The following is a 15324-nucleotide window of genomic DNA, read 5'->3' on the forward strand; positions in this document are numbered from 1 at the left end:
ACCCTTCCGAGCAGGCAGCCCTCACAGCGCAGTCCACCGCTGGGCCGAGAGCTCGGCCGGCAACAGCAACACGTGGGAGTGCACACCTGCTTCCCCAGCAACATGGCGCAGGGCCGCACACATCGCCTCCTGGAGCCCTTGGCGTACAAACCGTGCCGTGTAGCTCCAGGAACGGTGCCCTGCGCACACACAGGGAAGAGCCCATTCTTGGAAACTGTGTTTCTAGAAACTGCGATTCTATTCGTTACATATCCAAGACAAAAAAAAAATCCATCCACCAAGAACAAGATTACTCAAGCGGGAGTCCATTAAGGGAAGACGGACACAGGAGAAACACTGCCAGCTCAGATGTGGACACGGGGCACACGTAGGACACACCACCCTTCTATTGCTTGCACTGGCACAGTCACGCACAGCAGATGACCAAAGTACTGAGGCCCGGGTGTGAAAGATGGGTGGTGAAGAGAGTGGGGTACCCTCGGTGTGAAGAGAAGGGTGCAGCGTGTGAGCAGGACGACACGGAGGGTCTGCTGCTGCGGCAGAAGATGGTAATGCTTGAGGAAGGAACTCTGTGTCTGCGCACAAGGGGGGCTCGGGGGTGCCGGTGGCAGCAACACAAGTGAGACGCTGCAAAAGGATCAAGAGGCACAACATCGTTTACGCGTTCATGCAGATCTGTCATACTTAGGTGTGACTCAAAGGGTTGGATTTTCTAAGGCAGGCCGCTAGGTAGTTGCATTTACCAAAACCAGCAAGAGACTAGGAAGAATAAGTTTCTACCGAAAGCTTGAGGCCCCTTTTCCATGATGGTTTCACAATAATTGCCTCAAGCAATTTAACAACTGTCACAGAAGACAATACTCTTTGCCTTGAAAGGAAAAAGTAAACTTGGACGGAATTAGGATAAAACTCCAAATTAGGGCAGATTTACAAGAGCTCAAACTATGCCATTGCAATATTTTCTTCAAGGCAGCTTGTGTATTGCCAAGTCGTGCCTCTGTTACCTGATACTCTGTATTATTAATGGACGTTTGCTTTTCATTATAGTTATAACCCAACAGTGGTACTGGCAGGCAATGCAAGTGCGATGACAGCAATTATTTATCGGTTGTACAAATACTCTGAAAGAAGTAAACCGGGTGTGAGAGACAGCAAATGTAGCGTAGTCCTTAGGAGAGCAACTTGAACTCCATGTAAAATACAAGTCTAATTTAAATAAACCCACATTTACTAAATTAGCAATATAAGAATGGAATTCCCAAGTACAAAGTGAAGAAAAATTTTAGTTTAAGGTCGTTTATTGTGATAACATTGTTCTGAACATCAATAAACATTGCACTGAAGTGTGGGTTACTGTACCCGAGATAGTCCAGTCTTAACAAAAGCCACTGTATTGGTATGATCACAGATTTGACAATTTTGAACACACTACCTTATTAGTGATTGAGTTGCTTAACAATCAAGTACTCCACATCTTTAACATAAAAAAATGAAACAAGTGATTGAAGAGAGTTTTCCCACCCTCAAAATAAACCAACATTTTAACTTTCATCTGGAAGTAATTAACACTGTAGAAAATATCCAAAACGATTCCATTCTGTTCAGCAGAATTTAACTCTGGAAACTAAAACTTCTTCAGGCAAAAGTGACACTTTAAAGGCATCTCAAATTCACTATGTATTTCTGATGTTTCATTATGAATTTGTGTTACAGTCATTTAAACAACTCTCATTCATATGACAGCATTTTCTAGAAGACTTGTATGAAATATTAACATGAAATCTCATCTCTCGTCTTTACCATAAGCGGATTCAGAGTTTGCTTCAGAAGTTCCATGACAGAGTTGACACAAGTGTTAAAACTTTTCCAGTTGGAAAAAAAAAAAAAAGAAGCTTTAAAAGGAGTATACTGATGACTGGAAGGCAAGGATACATGAGCCAAGATCGCACATGCAATTGTATACTCTTAGGGATGAGAGCCCAACCTTTTGAAGTACAAAACATGCTTGGTACAGTTAAAAGAAAAAAAAAAACAACCCAGAAATGTGTACCACTGAAGTTACTGATCTTTAAATCATTACTGAAATGGGTAATGTCCAAGTCACTAACAAGTTTTGAATTGCAATGTTCCTTATTTATTTCCCAGATAGGTATCGTTGACTCAGCCTTTGACAGGGTTCCAACGCTAAGAGGATCTGCATCTTCAACAACACAGTCTTAACAGGGGTGCGCGTCCACCTACAGACACACACACTTAGAAGTTCCTCTTTCATAGAAAGAATGATTTACCTTGCGCTGATTTTAAATAAGTATAGCACAACTTGTTCTCAAACATTAGTTTCAGGCCACTTCTCTCGACTAAGGTAACGAAGGACAGGCTAGTGCATAATTCTTATTTACTCCACTTCATATTAATATTGCAGCACAAGCCCACAGCTTGATAGTAACGAGATGTCTTTTCTAGGGTCAGTAAAGTGCCCAGCAGTCCAAATTACACGGGTACGTGATGACAGGTACAGTGCCCCCACGGCCTGTCCCTAAACAGGGTTAACAAACAATCTGAATAGCTTTAAATACCAGCCAGATTTAGAAAAACGAAACAACTCCCCCCCCACCCTGCTCATATCAGAAATACTCAAGAACACTTTTACATTTCATCAAAAAACAAATATCAAAGCTGTAGCTGTTACAGAGCAAAAAAGCAAAATTTTCAACGCAGCAACTTTTTGGACATCCCTGTAATGCAAAATGACAGGCCAGCAGAATGAGGAGCTCCCTAACCACGCAACTCCCGTATTCATACCAGCTGAAGTTACATGCATTTGGAGATACACCTGATACTCTTTTGCTGCTCATTTACTCAAGTCCCCTCCTATAATTCCACAGCTTACCTTTATAACAATCTGAAAAGATGAATGGAACTGAAATGAAGAGAAAAAATTAACCAAGTAAAAAAGTCAATCAAGAAAGATACAGCTGAACCTTGGTAACAGTCTGCCCCATTTGGAAACCCATCCCAGTTTCATGAAGTGCTTTTATTTTTAGAAAACCTGTGTAATACCAGGGCCACTAAGTATAAGTTAAGCATAGTAAAGAAAATTTTGACATCCACAAGGGACTGTTTTAGGAGAGGCAGCTTCACTCCCTTTATGTAAAATAGAATCTTTAGATAGAATATTTCATCTTGTAATTAAAATACTTTATTACGTTGGATTATTATTTATTTTAAAGTATTTAAGTGACTTAAAAGCTCAAATCCCGTTGATATTCAAAGCACTTGGTGATCATGAAATTTCAGCTTCTAATGAAATCTATGGCATAAAAGGTAAGAAAAGGGGGGAAAAAACCCAACGGAATGGTTTGTAAGCTTCTGAGAGTAAAAAAAAGAAAAAAAGAAAAAAGCAGTAAGAGCAACATATACTTCGAGTTGAATCCTGTGAAATCCACATAAACGCTGAGTAGATTCGTAACAGGATCAAGAAGTTGCTGAAACTGTCATGGAAAGTATTGTTCTTACTGTCTAAGAACAAGGATGCCTGTCGATTCACTTAGGTGCACGGCACAGCGTGACAGATAGGTATCCTTTCTTTCCCACTCTCCCACTACTGCTTTGAAAGAGAGGCTCCACCTTGATTTTGCTTGCCCCTGCTCTTTTTTTTTTTTTATAAACATAGGAATACGCTACAGTTTTATAAGGGAGAAGAAAAAAATAATTTCATTTATATAGTGATCTAAAAATTATCCCCCCAAGCAGTTCACCAACTATCTGGCGTTAGCTGGTGTTACATCAGAACTGTGGGTTAAGACTACTCAGTCTGATAAAGGAAAGAAAATATTCCTGGGGTGGGGGAGCAAAATCCTCTAAATGTACTCTTTTGCAGGTAGGGAAACAAGGAGAGCTCCTTTCCTGCATTGAGCCCAGGGCAGCTGAAGCAGAAGGGCTTGCCCAAGCTGTTCCTGAGAAGGGCAGCCCTGGCGCAGGCACCGCAGCAGGGAGCCGTATAAATGCCTTCTAAAGATCACACACACTTCCCGGCTCCCACTGGGACCTGTGTACGGGGGAAGAGCTCACACCGGAGCCTGGTGGAAATTCTGGACGTTGCCCCTGGAAGGATCTTTAATGGCCCCAGGAACTTGCTTAAGGAGTGACAGAAAAGACTCTGTGCCCAGAGAGCCCAGGACTCACGTTTAAATGACTGCAGTCCTTAAGCCCTCTGGGCTGGTGGAACGATATATTCTCACCATAGAGTTGTCCAAAGGAGGTTAAATGCACTAACTCAACTTAAAAAGCAGAACTACCTTTGCCTTCAAGTACTTTTTGGAGAGAGAAATACTAGCTGCTTTTACAGCTGATAAATACTAGAACTTGGAATGCAATTTGTTCGCAGGCTCTGATCTGAACCTGAGGAATGACCAGCATGATGTTTATGAATAACCCAAAACTTAAAAAAAGGAAAAAAGAACAAAAAGGTTTTTTTCCTGCTCTGCAGCATTTAACAACCATTCTCATACCCGGAATCTCACTATTGAGCTGCATTTCCTTCCAGCTACTGAAAACCTGCATTACGGAATTCTGGAAAGACCTGCAGTAGACAATTAAAAAATTAAATACATAATTTTTTTAGTATTACAATTCCCTGAATATAATCTGTACATACGTTTTACTGGCCTACACAGCATACACATACATATGCATCATCTCTGTGTTGAAAAAGGAAATAAAAATGCCAGCTCCCTAACTCTTACAGAAATGTTCAAGATTTTTCTTGATGAAATTTAACATGACATAGCGCAGCCTGAAAACAACAAAAGCCACACAAGTATCTGAAGACAAGTTTCATTTTAACAAGCTCATGAAATAGTTTAAGCATTGCATGTAAGAAAAGTAATAAGCAGAGTTAGTTTGAGTGTGAATTGTACAAGCACAGTCTTGTACATGTGACAAAAGGCATATTTACATTTAAAGAGGGGTTTTGTGTCTTCAGAGTCTGTCAGGCTAGTAACATCTACACATTTTCTGTATTTCAGCTGAGAAAGAGCACACTGGTCCTAAGTTCTGGCTCCTTTCAAAAATGGCCTAATTGCCCATCTGAACATTAGACCACGTTTCTTATTAATAGGTCTGACATTCTATTTGGCAGTTTCCATACACTTTTTGGCTTCATTTTAGAAAATATACTATTAAGACAAATACGAAAACAAAATAATCTACGTTTACGATAAGGTCTGTATGATGAAAATGCAGTCATAGTTTACCTCAGCATTTAGTTGCCCCGAAGCACTTGGGTACCACGACCATCAATGACAGGCCAATCTCAAGTGCCTTAGAACACAATAAAGAAACAAACAAACAAAAAAAGTACCCCCCCCCCCCCAAAAAAAAATAGACAGCAACTTTGCATTTTCTTTGTTTTAAACCAACAGAGTTAAAGTGATTTCTTAAGTAAGACTTATGGTACCAGTATATAAATTAGCGTCTTTGTTAAGAAAGTTCTTCACATTTAAACTGAAGTTGAGTAGCTGAATATGAAATTCCGTCTCTAGGTGAGAAGTATTTTTCAGGCCAGGTCATCCATGTTAAGGTCAGGAAGAGGCTCTCTCCAATAGCAAAAGGAGCTGAATTCTGGGCATGGAAATGCCGAACTCTGTTCTTTATTAAGCAATGGGAACACATGTTCCACGAGCTCACTTAGTCTGTAATATCTATATTAAAAAAGAAGAAAGACCATTATTTACAGTCTAGTCACTGTTCAACTGTAGCCAAAAAGGAGCTTTAGAAGTCTAGACCAGAAAGCTATAGTCAAATAAGTCATCACTACTGCAGAAGCAATTTAATTTTTATTTCGACAGTTTACTTTTCTTTTTGAAAAGTTTCCGTTAAGTATCCAAAGCTGTAAGTCTCTAGCAAGTAAGATTTTCACGTGTCGTATGTAATAGGAGATCAAATCATGGTCATAATCGCAATTATTTTGTAATCTCATTCCTAACTACTTTCTTTAGCTGAAATAACAAAAATGATCTTACGAAGATTTGTTTCCCTTAGTCCGTTCTTGGATCAGTTCACCCTTTGGATTCACAGTAAATATTCTGCAGTCCGGAACTCCCACTTGCATGTAGGCATATACATCCTGCAAAAAGCATGAACAAAAGCACATGCTTCAACATTCCCTTATTGAATGTGATACAACAAACAATTTCTTGAAGGAATGAGCAAAGCTGATCCAAAAAGGGTACAGTAAAGCTGACCCTTAAAAAAGTCCCCTAAACAACAGCCAAAAATAAAACAAGATTATCCCCCCAAACCTATACATACACCATAACAAAACATTCCTCCCACCCCCAATCCCTCAATTCCTGTTCCCAAGCCTAGGACCAAACATGCACAAAATCTATACCACACAATACCATTTCTTGTGACAATATTCCTCTTAGAATACCCTCTCTCTCTCTAGCTCAATTATGGTAACATTGATCTGTAGAGAAAATACAGGAACCGTAAAACAGGAAAAAGGATTCAAGACTGAGGAGCACTGAATTAATACCCTTAGGTTGTAAAGCCGTCAAAAATGCTGAAAAAGAATATGCAAAGGTGGAACGTATTTAATAAGATCTTGAGAATACCAACACATCTTTGTAACCTTTTTTCTATACAAACAGTTCTAGTACCTTTTAAGGTATCTGCATGTGAGTTTTCCTGACCAAACCCATAAAAGCACCAGTGACCCATTTGCTTATTCAAATTCAAACAGATACAAGTGTCTATGTCCTTTGCTTCCCAAGTATTTCATGCATTTTAAACCTTCAGTTAGAAAGGGGCAGACTTACATTGGGCCTGTTTCCAAAAGCAGCATAGAAAGGCTGTTTACTGGGAGCAAACAAATTCTTGATATCATTCAAACATTCGATTTTGAACTTTTCAGGCTTCTTTTCTATTACTTCCCTAAAATAAAATTTCAACAGTCAAATTCTAAATCATTGTTTGATAGAGGGTATCCTCCTTCCCCCGTTTATCTGATATTTATATCATCATTGCTTCCCGTTGCTAGCATCGGTAGTTTATATAGACATTGGTCAGTAGCTTTCCAAGAATGATACAAGAGACAATAAAACAGTCTCTGTTTTCCAACACCCATACTAAAAAAAACCTGTGCCTAGGCTAAGTGAATGGAATGAAATTCCCAGTTGAGAATACAGTTTGTGAACTGCTTTTCGTGTAGATGACCATCTGAATCAGAAGACCAAATCAAATACACATCAGCTTGTTAGAACTCCCGCCTCTGACAGAAGAATGTGGGCGGCCTATTCATGACCTTAATGGAAGCTGCTGTCATTACCAGCCATGAATCATTTGCCTTTTTAGTAAAAAATAAGTAAAACTTTTCCACTATTAACTCTTCCCATCAAGAGGGGGCAGACTATGGCTGGTTCAAAAGACCAACAGAACTGACCCATAGCTTAACTCCATATTGCTTTTTAAGTAGCCATGTATGGAGCACTCCCAATATCACAAGATCACCTAGTGTATATTCCCCAGCTTTTTTTCTTTTCCCTCTATCTTGTGTAGTTGCACTGCACTATAATCAATCCTTGCAGCTATACCTGAAAAGACAAAATTGTACTGGTATAAACAGGACCTAATAGTAATCAGTCATAGACTAGAGGAATGAAGAAAAGGGAAGGTGAGCTGCTCTGTGACTGATATTTTGTGGGTTGTAGCCACTTCTAACATGCCCACAGAAACACAAGTATAATGCAAGTGAAATTCAGACAAAACAAATAGCTTATAAATGATCAACAGAGGGACATCAAGTCTCAGTAGCACATCTATCACCCAGTGGAATGTTTGGGTACAGCTACAGTGATTAGCATGCCAAATCTTTTTAATCTGCTTCTTTCTCTGAGATGGAGAGGAAATGGATGTATGAAATCCCACGTGCTTACCTATGAAAGGCAGAAAACAAACTGCTGGGGGACAACATGAGAGGGCCCCTAGGGAGAATCGTTCCTTTGTCATTCACCCAGTGTAGGTATCCTCTGGTTATATCTGCCATCCCAATGGCACGGGCGGAACAGTACAGAAACTTGTAGCCGTTTCTAGAAAAGAATTATCAACTTAGTTCATATTCCTGCTGAAGACTTTCTTCGCCAACAAAAGTGTATGGTTATAGCAGTGTCCAGATGCACCAGTCTAGGTATTGACTCGTGGCAGTGTGCTGCACAAACACATAGGAAAAGTCTGTTCCACTGATAAAAACAATATTCAAGGCATATAATAACTTAAATACATGATTCAATCAAAACTGAGAAACAGGAAGTGCAAAAAGAACAGGGATGGCAATAGTAATGTGACACAATTAGATGGACTAGATCGTGCTTAAATAAGTGCCACATTGGTTTTATCCAGCTTCTTTCACCCCAGCTGTAGAATGATAGCAATTACTTAAATTATCTGCATCACATAATATTGGATGCCAGATCTTCTGTCTTGATTGTTGGATTTTTTTCAGGTTGTTGGCAGAATTCACAATGCAGAGTGAAGGACGGATACCAAGAAGCATTCATCCAGCCCCTGAACTGTCATTCAATTTGGCAAACAATTCCAAAAATAATTTTCTATTATGCACTGAATACAAAAGTTCAGGTTATCTCCCATGGACTGCAAGGGGCCACAGACAAAATTCAGCCACAGAACGATGGCCAACAGTAGATTCTAAGACCCCAAATATTTTTGGGGAAAAAAAGACTATTAAAGTTAAAAACAAACATTGTTTGTTTGTAAAAATAAACATTGATTATTTTAAGTGGATCATTGTGTGTTTAACAGCTGATCATCCTGTGCTCCTCCTCAGTAGCAACTATTGTTTCTGGCATCACTATATTTTTGAAAAAAAAGTTTGATAAACAAAGAACTAAATCTGGAAGGGGAGGAGATACGTAGGTTTATTCTGCTCTAAGTTACTGGACATAAACATTATAAGGCTATATACCTCTTAGATGAACAGTACGTTTATAAAGGTATGGTTCACAACACTTTTAAACTAAGCAAACACCTCACCACTGCTGCAAGGGGGAAGGCACACAGGCTGCCTCTGCAGGTTCTTGCAGATCAGAAGGTGAGCCTGCTCAGTTGACTAACCCAGAGAGAGGAAGGGGAAATTGCCGTTATGCTGAATTACTGTTCTACTGTTTCACTGAGCTGCATTGACTTATGTCAGAAGCACAAAGTGACAGAAAACTTGAGCCAAGCCACCAGCCTTCTCTTTGTGGCAGTGGCAAGTTTTTTATTAGGCTTGTTTCAGAACATGAAATCTATCCTAAGGGGCATTCACTTGAGTTTGGCAGCAAACACATTAGAACACAAAATATTTATCCATTGGAAGAACACAATTTAAGTTTGAATTTACACTGTACTATGTTTGTAATAGGCTTTGTGATCAACCTGAGTTGGTGGTAACAGACATATACATGACTGTTTGAGAAATTATTGCTATTATGGTTCTCTTTTGTAGTCACAACAATATTACACACAGTTTTTAACAACTAAAATGCGGAGTCAAACATTTAAGAGAACTAGTAAAAGTGGTAGCTTCCATTTCTGCTAAAGTACACATCTGGGGAAAAAACTGAGTTTTGTTTGTGAAAGACAGAAGTAGCTCACTTCCCAACATTTAGACCAACAAATTATAATAAACTGCATAATTATTAACAATGATCCAATTACCTGCCCATTAATTCACAAATTCTAGAAAACCCTCATTGCTTCATAGATTACATACTCACTCATTTATGGAATGATACAGTTTCGCAATGCCCTGATGAGTCCAGTCCTTGCCAAACTGAGGGAGGATATGTCCTAAAGCATCAGACCTGAAAGCAAAATCAGAGAAAGTATATGAGTTTTGTTAAAGACAACCACTAATGAATACACAATTTATAATGAGTATCTGCAGAATAAATATCTCTGTAGAAGGTCCTAACCATTTCAAAAGAGAACTAGTAACTACTGCAGACAGAGCAATTAGTGGGGCCATACCACACAAGTCAGTTTCCAGGTTAACATAAGGCTGCTAAACCTGGAGAAGTCTAACTGAAAGGGCAACAGTCACACGATAAATATTATCACTTTTGTATTTTTCTTTTAAAAAACATTTTCTAGCTTGCTGTAAATGCAGATAGAAATAAAAATCAAAGCAACAATTTTTTTTTTCTATGAGTGTTAATGAATATTCTTTAATAGTCTTCTTGAATCAAGTTTCCTCATCTAATTTCGAAAAGCAGGATAGGATCAATAAAGCAAGATTAAAAAAAATAATCAAAGAAAATAAAAAAACCCAATGATACTTACTTGGTTATTGTTCCATCAATGTCCGATATGATGATTTTATCATTCCAGTTCCAGAGATATATTGTTCCTTCACAACGGCAAGTCCCTTGATACTGGGTTGTAATACTAAATACAACATCATTAGGGCCATCTCTGAGTTTCAATTTTGCCTTAGAATAAAACAAAAAAATTTAAAATGTAGGTTGCCCTCACTGTAAAATTTTTAGAATCATAAATGAGCTACAGGAAATGGCTCATATACTCTTCCTCGTCTATTTTGATTAACTCATCAAAAAGTGAATCCCAGTTTAACACTGGCACAGTTTTGCTGGCAAAGTCTCTTTTGTAGTCTGGGTATGTGTATTTGTCCATAGCTCCTATATCTGCTTACAGCAGCAGATAATCTGACTCTCTGCTACATTAATTCTTGCTATTACAGTAGACTTACAGTACTGTCAAACGGAACTGCCTGTTTGCTATAGTGAGAAATAGTATTTTCTACTTAGTGGGTACTTTCCTCAAAATTCTTCCCTGATTAAGATCATACATTTAGGCAGTAGCAAAACTAGCTTGTAAGGTAGACTGCAATGAATAAACTGCATACCAATTTAAATGTATGTTATTAGACTGTTCAGATCCCAGGATATCCGAACTGCAGAAGCCAACAATGCCACTTCTTTGGCAACATCTTAATATAGATGTTTGATTATAGAACTTTGTAAGAAATTATTATTTTTTTAATCCAAACTCATATTCTTAAAAAAAACAGGAAAAAAAAAAATCAAATATTCCCTGCAGCTGCCCACACTAGCACAGGAAGAGATTTAAATTTCATTTTAGATTTCCCCATTCTTATTTTCTACTGCTAGAAAAGTAACCCAAAGATCATTTTTTATTTTGTGAAATGTACTTGTAAATTGCTTCTAAAAAGCAGTAAAAGTCCAACTCTTACAATCAGAATGGAATTATGAAGCATCTCATCTACAAGAAAGGCATGCTACTTACTATTTGGTCCGAAGACAGTCTAAGTGACTTCTTGTAAGATGTAATATTCCCATGAGTTGGATGCTCTACTGGGGCAGAATCTATTTTCAGGGACTCCTTCAACTCCTGCGACGTTTCATCACTAGAAGAATCATCTTCTGGAGGTCTAACATGACATCAACCAGAATAAATGTAAGCTACAGAAAATCCTTCTTTAATGGTGTAAGATTCCTACGCAGCAGTGATTTCTGCTTACATTGAGGATTTACTACTAGCCTGATAGCACGGATTAACAAAATCCATGGTCTAGTGAATGCCCAGATAAAGCCAGTATATGTCAATAAGCAAGTAAGACTTGTAACACATGCTAGCATTGGTGGAGCTCTAAACATTATTATTACTAACTGGCTCCACACATGATGGGTTTAGTAAAGACACAGTGTGAAGCGGCCACTAATACTGTGTTGATGAATTAAGTAAACTGCAGATGAAAAGGGATACTGAATAAGTAACAGTTTTTGTTTTTTTAAACAGCTGCCACAGTTAACTGTATAATTTAACTGGTGGGTGATAAGTTAGCGGAGTAGCTCACCTTTTAAGGTTATTCAGACTTATTTTTCTGCTAATTAGAGATTTCAAAATTAAAAGCAGCATTTAATTTCTCTGAAGTATTCCATCACAATATGGTTTTTCAAATCTTTAAGACAGCAACAACATTTACAAGTACCTCCATAAAATCATGGGAGAATATGAAAATGCAAAATAAATTACCTAGACTGGGACAGTTTTGTACTAAATACTGCTTGCTAGTTTTCAACCACAATCTTGGGCAACTTGCACACTGTAATTAATACTGTTTTATTGTTCCAATTATTTAATGTTACAGAAAATTGCACATGGTTTAAATTATTCATACAATATTAGGCTTTTTAAAAAAAAAAAGACAAACAATATCTCAGAAACAATACCACCATATTTACAGAGTAGTGGCCCATTGCTAAAGGTTACCATATATGTCTGTGTTGTTCTGTCAGTTATGTTATGATTTAAGAAGTAAACACAATAGGATTTAAGAAATAATTGTAGTGTATTTGTAGCTCCTACAATGTTTGCTGCTACGTTATTTTACTAAACACATCTGGTTCCTCTTCAGTAGCGTAGAGGAAAATGTTTCTTCCCACAGTAAATTTCTACTGAATTCCTCATTTGAGGCAGGGGCAGGGGAAGACACTATTCAGTCCACAAAATAGTCTTCAGACAGGAACACACCTACTATTAACTTGCTCTTTTATAGTTGCTGGCAGTTCATTTGCTCTTTGCGTCTCAGTTTTCCCCTCTTTTGCCTCCGGTATCTAAAGCAATACGATAATAAAAAACATATTGACATTTTAAGCATTTTAAACTGATCCAAGTGAATTCATAGTTCACACTTATGCAAATAGCTATCAATGTAGTACATAAAGTATATTAAGCCTCAGAATCGCTCATTCTGTAAATTATTATTTATGCTTATGAAGAGATGATCCATTAAAACACTTTATTATTTCATGAAACAAAACTGCATGCCTGGAGTTGAGAACTGCTAGTTTAACATCATGAATTTAGCATTAAAGGAGCTGTCAGCCTCTAAGCTTATAAAATTCACTGGTTTGGGGAAGAAGTAAATTGAAGCTTTCTAAGCCTTAAGTATGTGCCTAAAATATGAGTCTAAAATGGGGTGTCTCAGCATAACATTTATTATGCACCATAGCAGCTACTTATTTATTTGTGTATACATTCCTAAAACATAACTGCAGTGACTGAAGAGTAGCTCCGACAACTGCTTATGCCTTAGAAAAAAGAATTTTAAGAATATTGTGCAACAGCTGAATACAATAAATTTTCTTGAAACCACTAGTAACAGCAAATAAGGATATGATATTTAAGACTAGTGCAGCTACAGCTACTGCAACACTAAGTAACTCTCAGCTGGCAATCAGTGACACAGAGCTGTATGAACTGCATTCTGAGGCACTTCTGACAAATCACTATTTTTTTCGTCTTTTAACAGCTAAGGGAAGAAAAAAAAAAAAAAAATAGGTCTCAGTTACCTGTTTAGTCATGCTTTCTCTCTTGCGCCAAAACCACCACCTTCCAGACTTCTTTGGCATCTTTTCTTTGACCCAAGACTCAACAGTAGCCTGAAAAATTAGGCATGCTTTTAATTTGTATAGAAGAACAAAATAAAGAGACAATCATGTGCTACAACATACAAAGTCTTCAAAAAAAAGTATAGATGTATCTATTTACCTTAGGCAAACTCTTCTGAAACACCTGCAAACTCAGAATCATTGGAGCCGCCAATGCCCAATTATAATACCTGTTTTAAAAACATGTTATTGATAAGGTATTACAAAATCTGACTAGAGGTCAATAAATATATCAGTGTACAAACTGCCCTTTGGTTGATTAAAATATATATTTGCTGCTAACAACTAAAAGTTCTGCAAGCAAGTTATTTTAATATATACAACTCAACATCAGTGGTAATTGCTGAAAAAAATCTCACTTCAGTTAAAGCTAAATTTAATGCAAATCTTCAGTTCAAAATCATTCTCTGGGACTGAGAAACAAATCCACCAAAACCACAAATTGCAATGGAAGCTGAGAAATGCACTCACTTTAAAGAGCAGATTTCAAATGAGATCTTCTATGACCTAATTACATGATATAGAGAATTTACCTGTTATAAATCCTTATTACCAAATTAGGATTGTCTATCAGTCCAGGGTTTTCAGCAAATTCATGATAAGTAATAATATGTTCCATGAATTTTTCTGCAATAGAAGCAGATTTTAATTAGAAATAATAATATAAAATCCCAAGATGTCTGATTAGTTTGTATCTAGGAAAATGCTTTCTGTCATTTCAGAGTCTTTGCCAATCTTGCAACATCATTCAAGACATGCTAATACAGCCTACCTGTTAAGAGTCTTGTGACTGCCTCCTCAGTAACAGGGGAAACCTCATACCACTTCAAGAGCCACAGTAATGAGAATTAAGAAATTAGAAGAGGGATGATAAGGAGGAGGAAGGAAATAATTCAGTTCACTGGCTGGAAAAAGAGAGCCATGCTTGTCTAAGCAAGTTTTCTTTAAAAATTATTATGGCAGGTAAGGGGCCTATGTACTACACTAACAGGGGAGGGGGAAAAATGTTGTCAGTTTTCCAAGGTTGTTTCATCACTGAATACTAAGAGCATTTTCATGACTAGTGACTATTGAGGTTTGCAGAAATTCATGTTTTAGTGCAAGACCCCTGCAAGGAAGACAGAGTTTTTTCAAATCAAATCCAGTATTACTACCACATTACCAAGAGCTGTTCTGAGCCTTTATTAATAAGCATGCAAATTTCACCTGATGCATTAGAGACTGGATGACTATGTAATGCAATGTAATACTAAAAATGTTGCAGTACATGCAATCCATGCAACTTCAATATTAAAATTAACCAGAGGATTAATAGAGAAGCATCAGCTGGTAAGAATCTAAAGGTTAACAAACATTTAGGATAGGAAAAGTACAGCAGGAGAAGAGATGGTCCAACCCAATAGTCAATGTTTTTTTAATTGCTTGAAAAAAACCAAACCAAAAAAACCTAAACCAACTGAAAAAGAAGAAAATTGGAAAGACTTGGAAAGAAGGTGAACTGGAAAGAACATGAACTGTGACATTTGTGTAGGACTAAAAGTAACTGCAAACAGAAACAAGAGTGGTTGGTCAGATATGGAATATGTAGTGCAAAAAAGGAGACAGAAAGCTTCAAGACATCAAGTGCTTTTGATTAAATTGAGGTTAAATTCTACTATCTCTGTTTGGCAAATGCTTGAGAATTTTAGAAAATGAAAGATTATCCATTCCCTTTTCTCAACGCGAACATAACAATAAGCCAAAGCTTTGCAGGGTAGAAATTAGAGCTTTCAAGACACTTCATTTGTCTAGCTGCCTGAGCTTTATTACTGTTTATGGTTTCATTATT

The 15324-nt window shown here is 37.5% G+C and overlaps 1 protein-coding gene across 6 annotated transcripts in view; it reads right to left on the reverse strand.

Moving 5' to 3' along the window:
* Positions 1-1280: 1280 nt before the first annotated feature.
* The window catches only part of LPIN2 (lipin 2), a 45654-nt gene continuing 31610 nt past the window's right edge, over positions 1281-15324 (reverse strand). For 4 of the 6 annotated variants that reach the window (XM_054191316.1, XM_054191311.1, XM_054191312.1 and 1 more), the window contains 11 exons: positions 14030-14123; positions 13597-13666; positions 13398-13487; positions 12577-12659; positions 11329-11473; positions 10345-10493; positions 9780-9866; positions 7941-8093; positions 6825-6939; positions 6024-6127; positions 1281-5702 (listed from right to left, as the gene is read on the reverse strand). In XM_054191316.1, coding sequence (XP_054047291.1) covers positions 5558-5702; positions 6024-6127; positions 6825-6939; positions 7941-8093; positions 9780-9866; positions 10345-10493; positions 11329-11473; positions 12577-12659; positions 13398-13487; positions 13597-13666; positions 14030-14123 — 1235 coding nt within the window. In that variant the 3' untranslated portion in view covers positions 1281-5557. The remainder of the gene's footprint in view (positions 5703-6023; positions 6128-6824; positions 6940-7940; positions 8094-9779; positions 9867-10344; positions 10494-11328; positions 11474-12576; positions 12660-13397; positions 13488-13596; positions 13667-14029; positions 14124-15324) is intronic. The other 2 variants (XR_008464844.1, XM_054191313.1) reach the window with 2 other exon arrangements.

Source organism: Rissa tridactyla, chromosome 2 (genome assembly GCF_028500815.1).
Source record: "Rissa tridactyla isolate bRisTri1 chromosome 2, bRisTri1.patW.cur.20221130, whole genome shotgun sequence".
Classification (NCBI taxonomy): domain Eukaryota; kingdom Metazoa; phylum Chordata; class Aves; order Charadriiformes; family Laridae; genus Rissa; species Rissa tridactyla.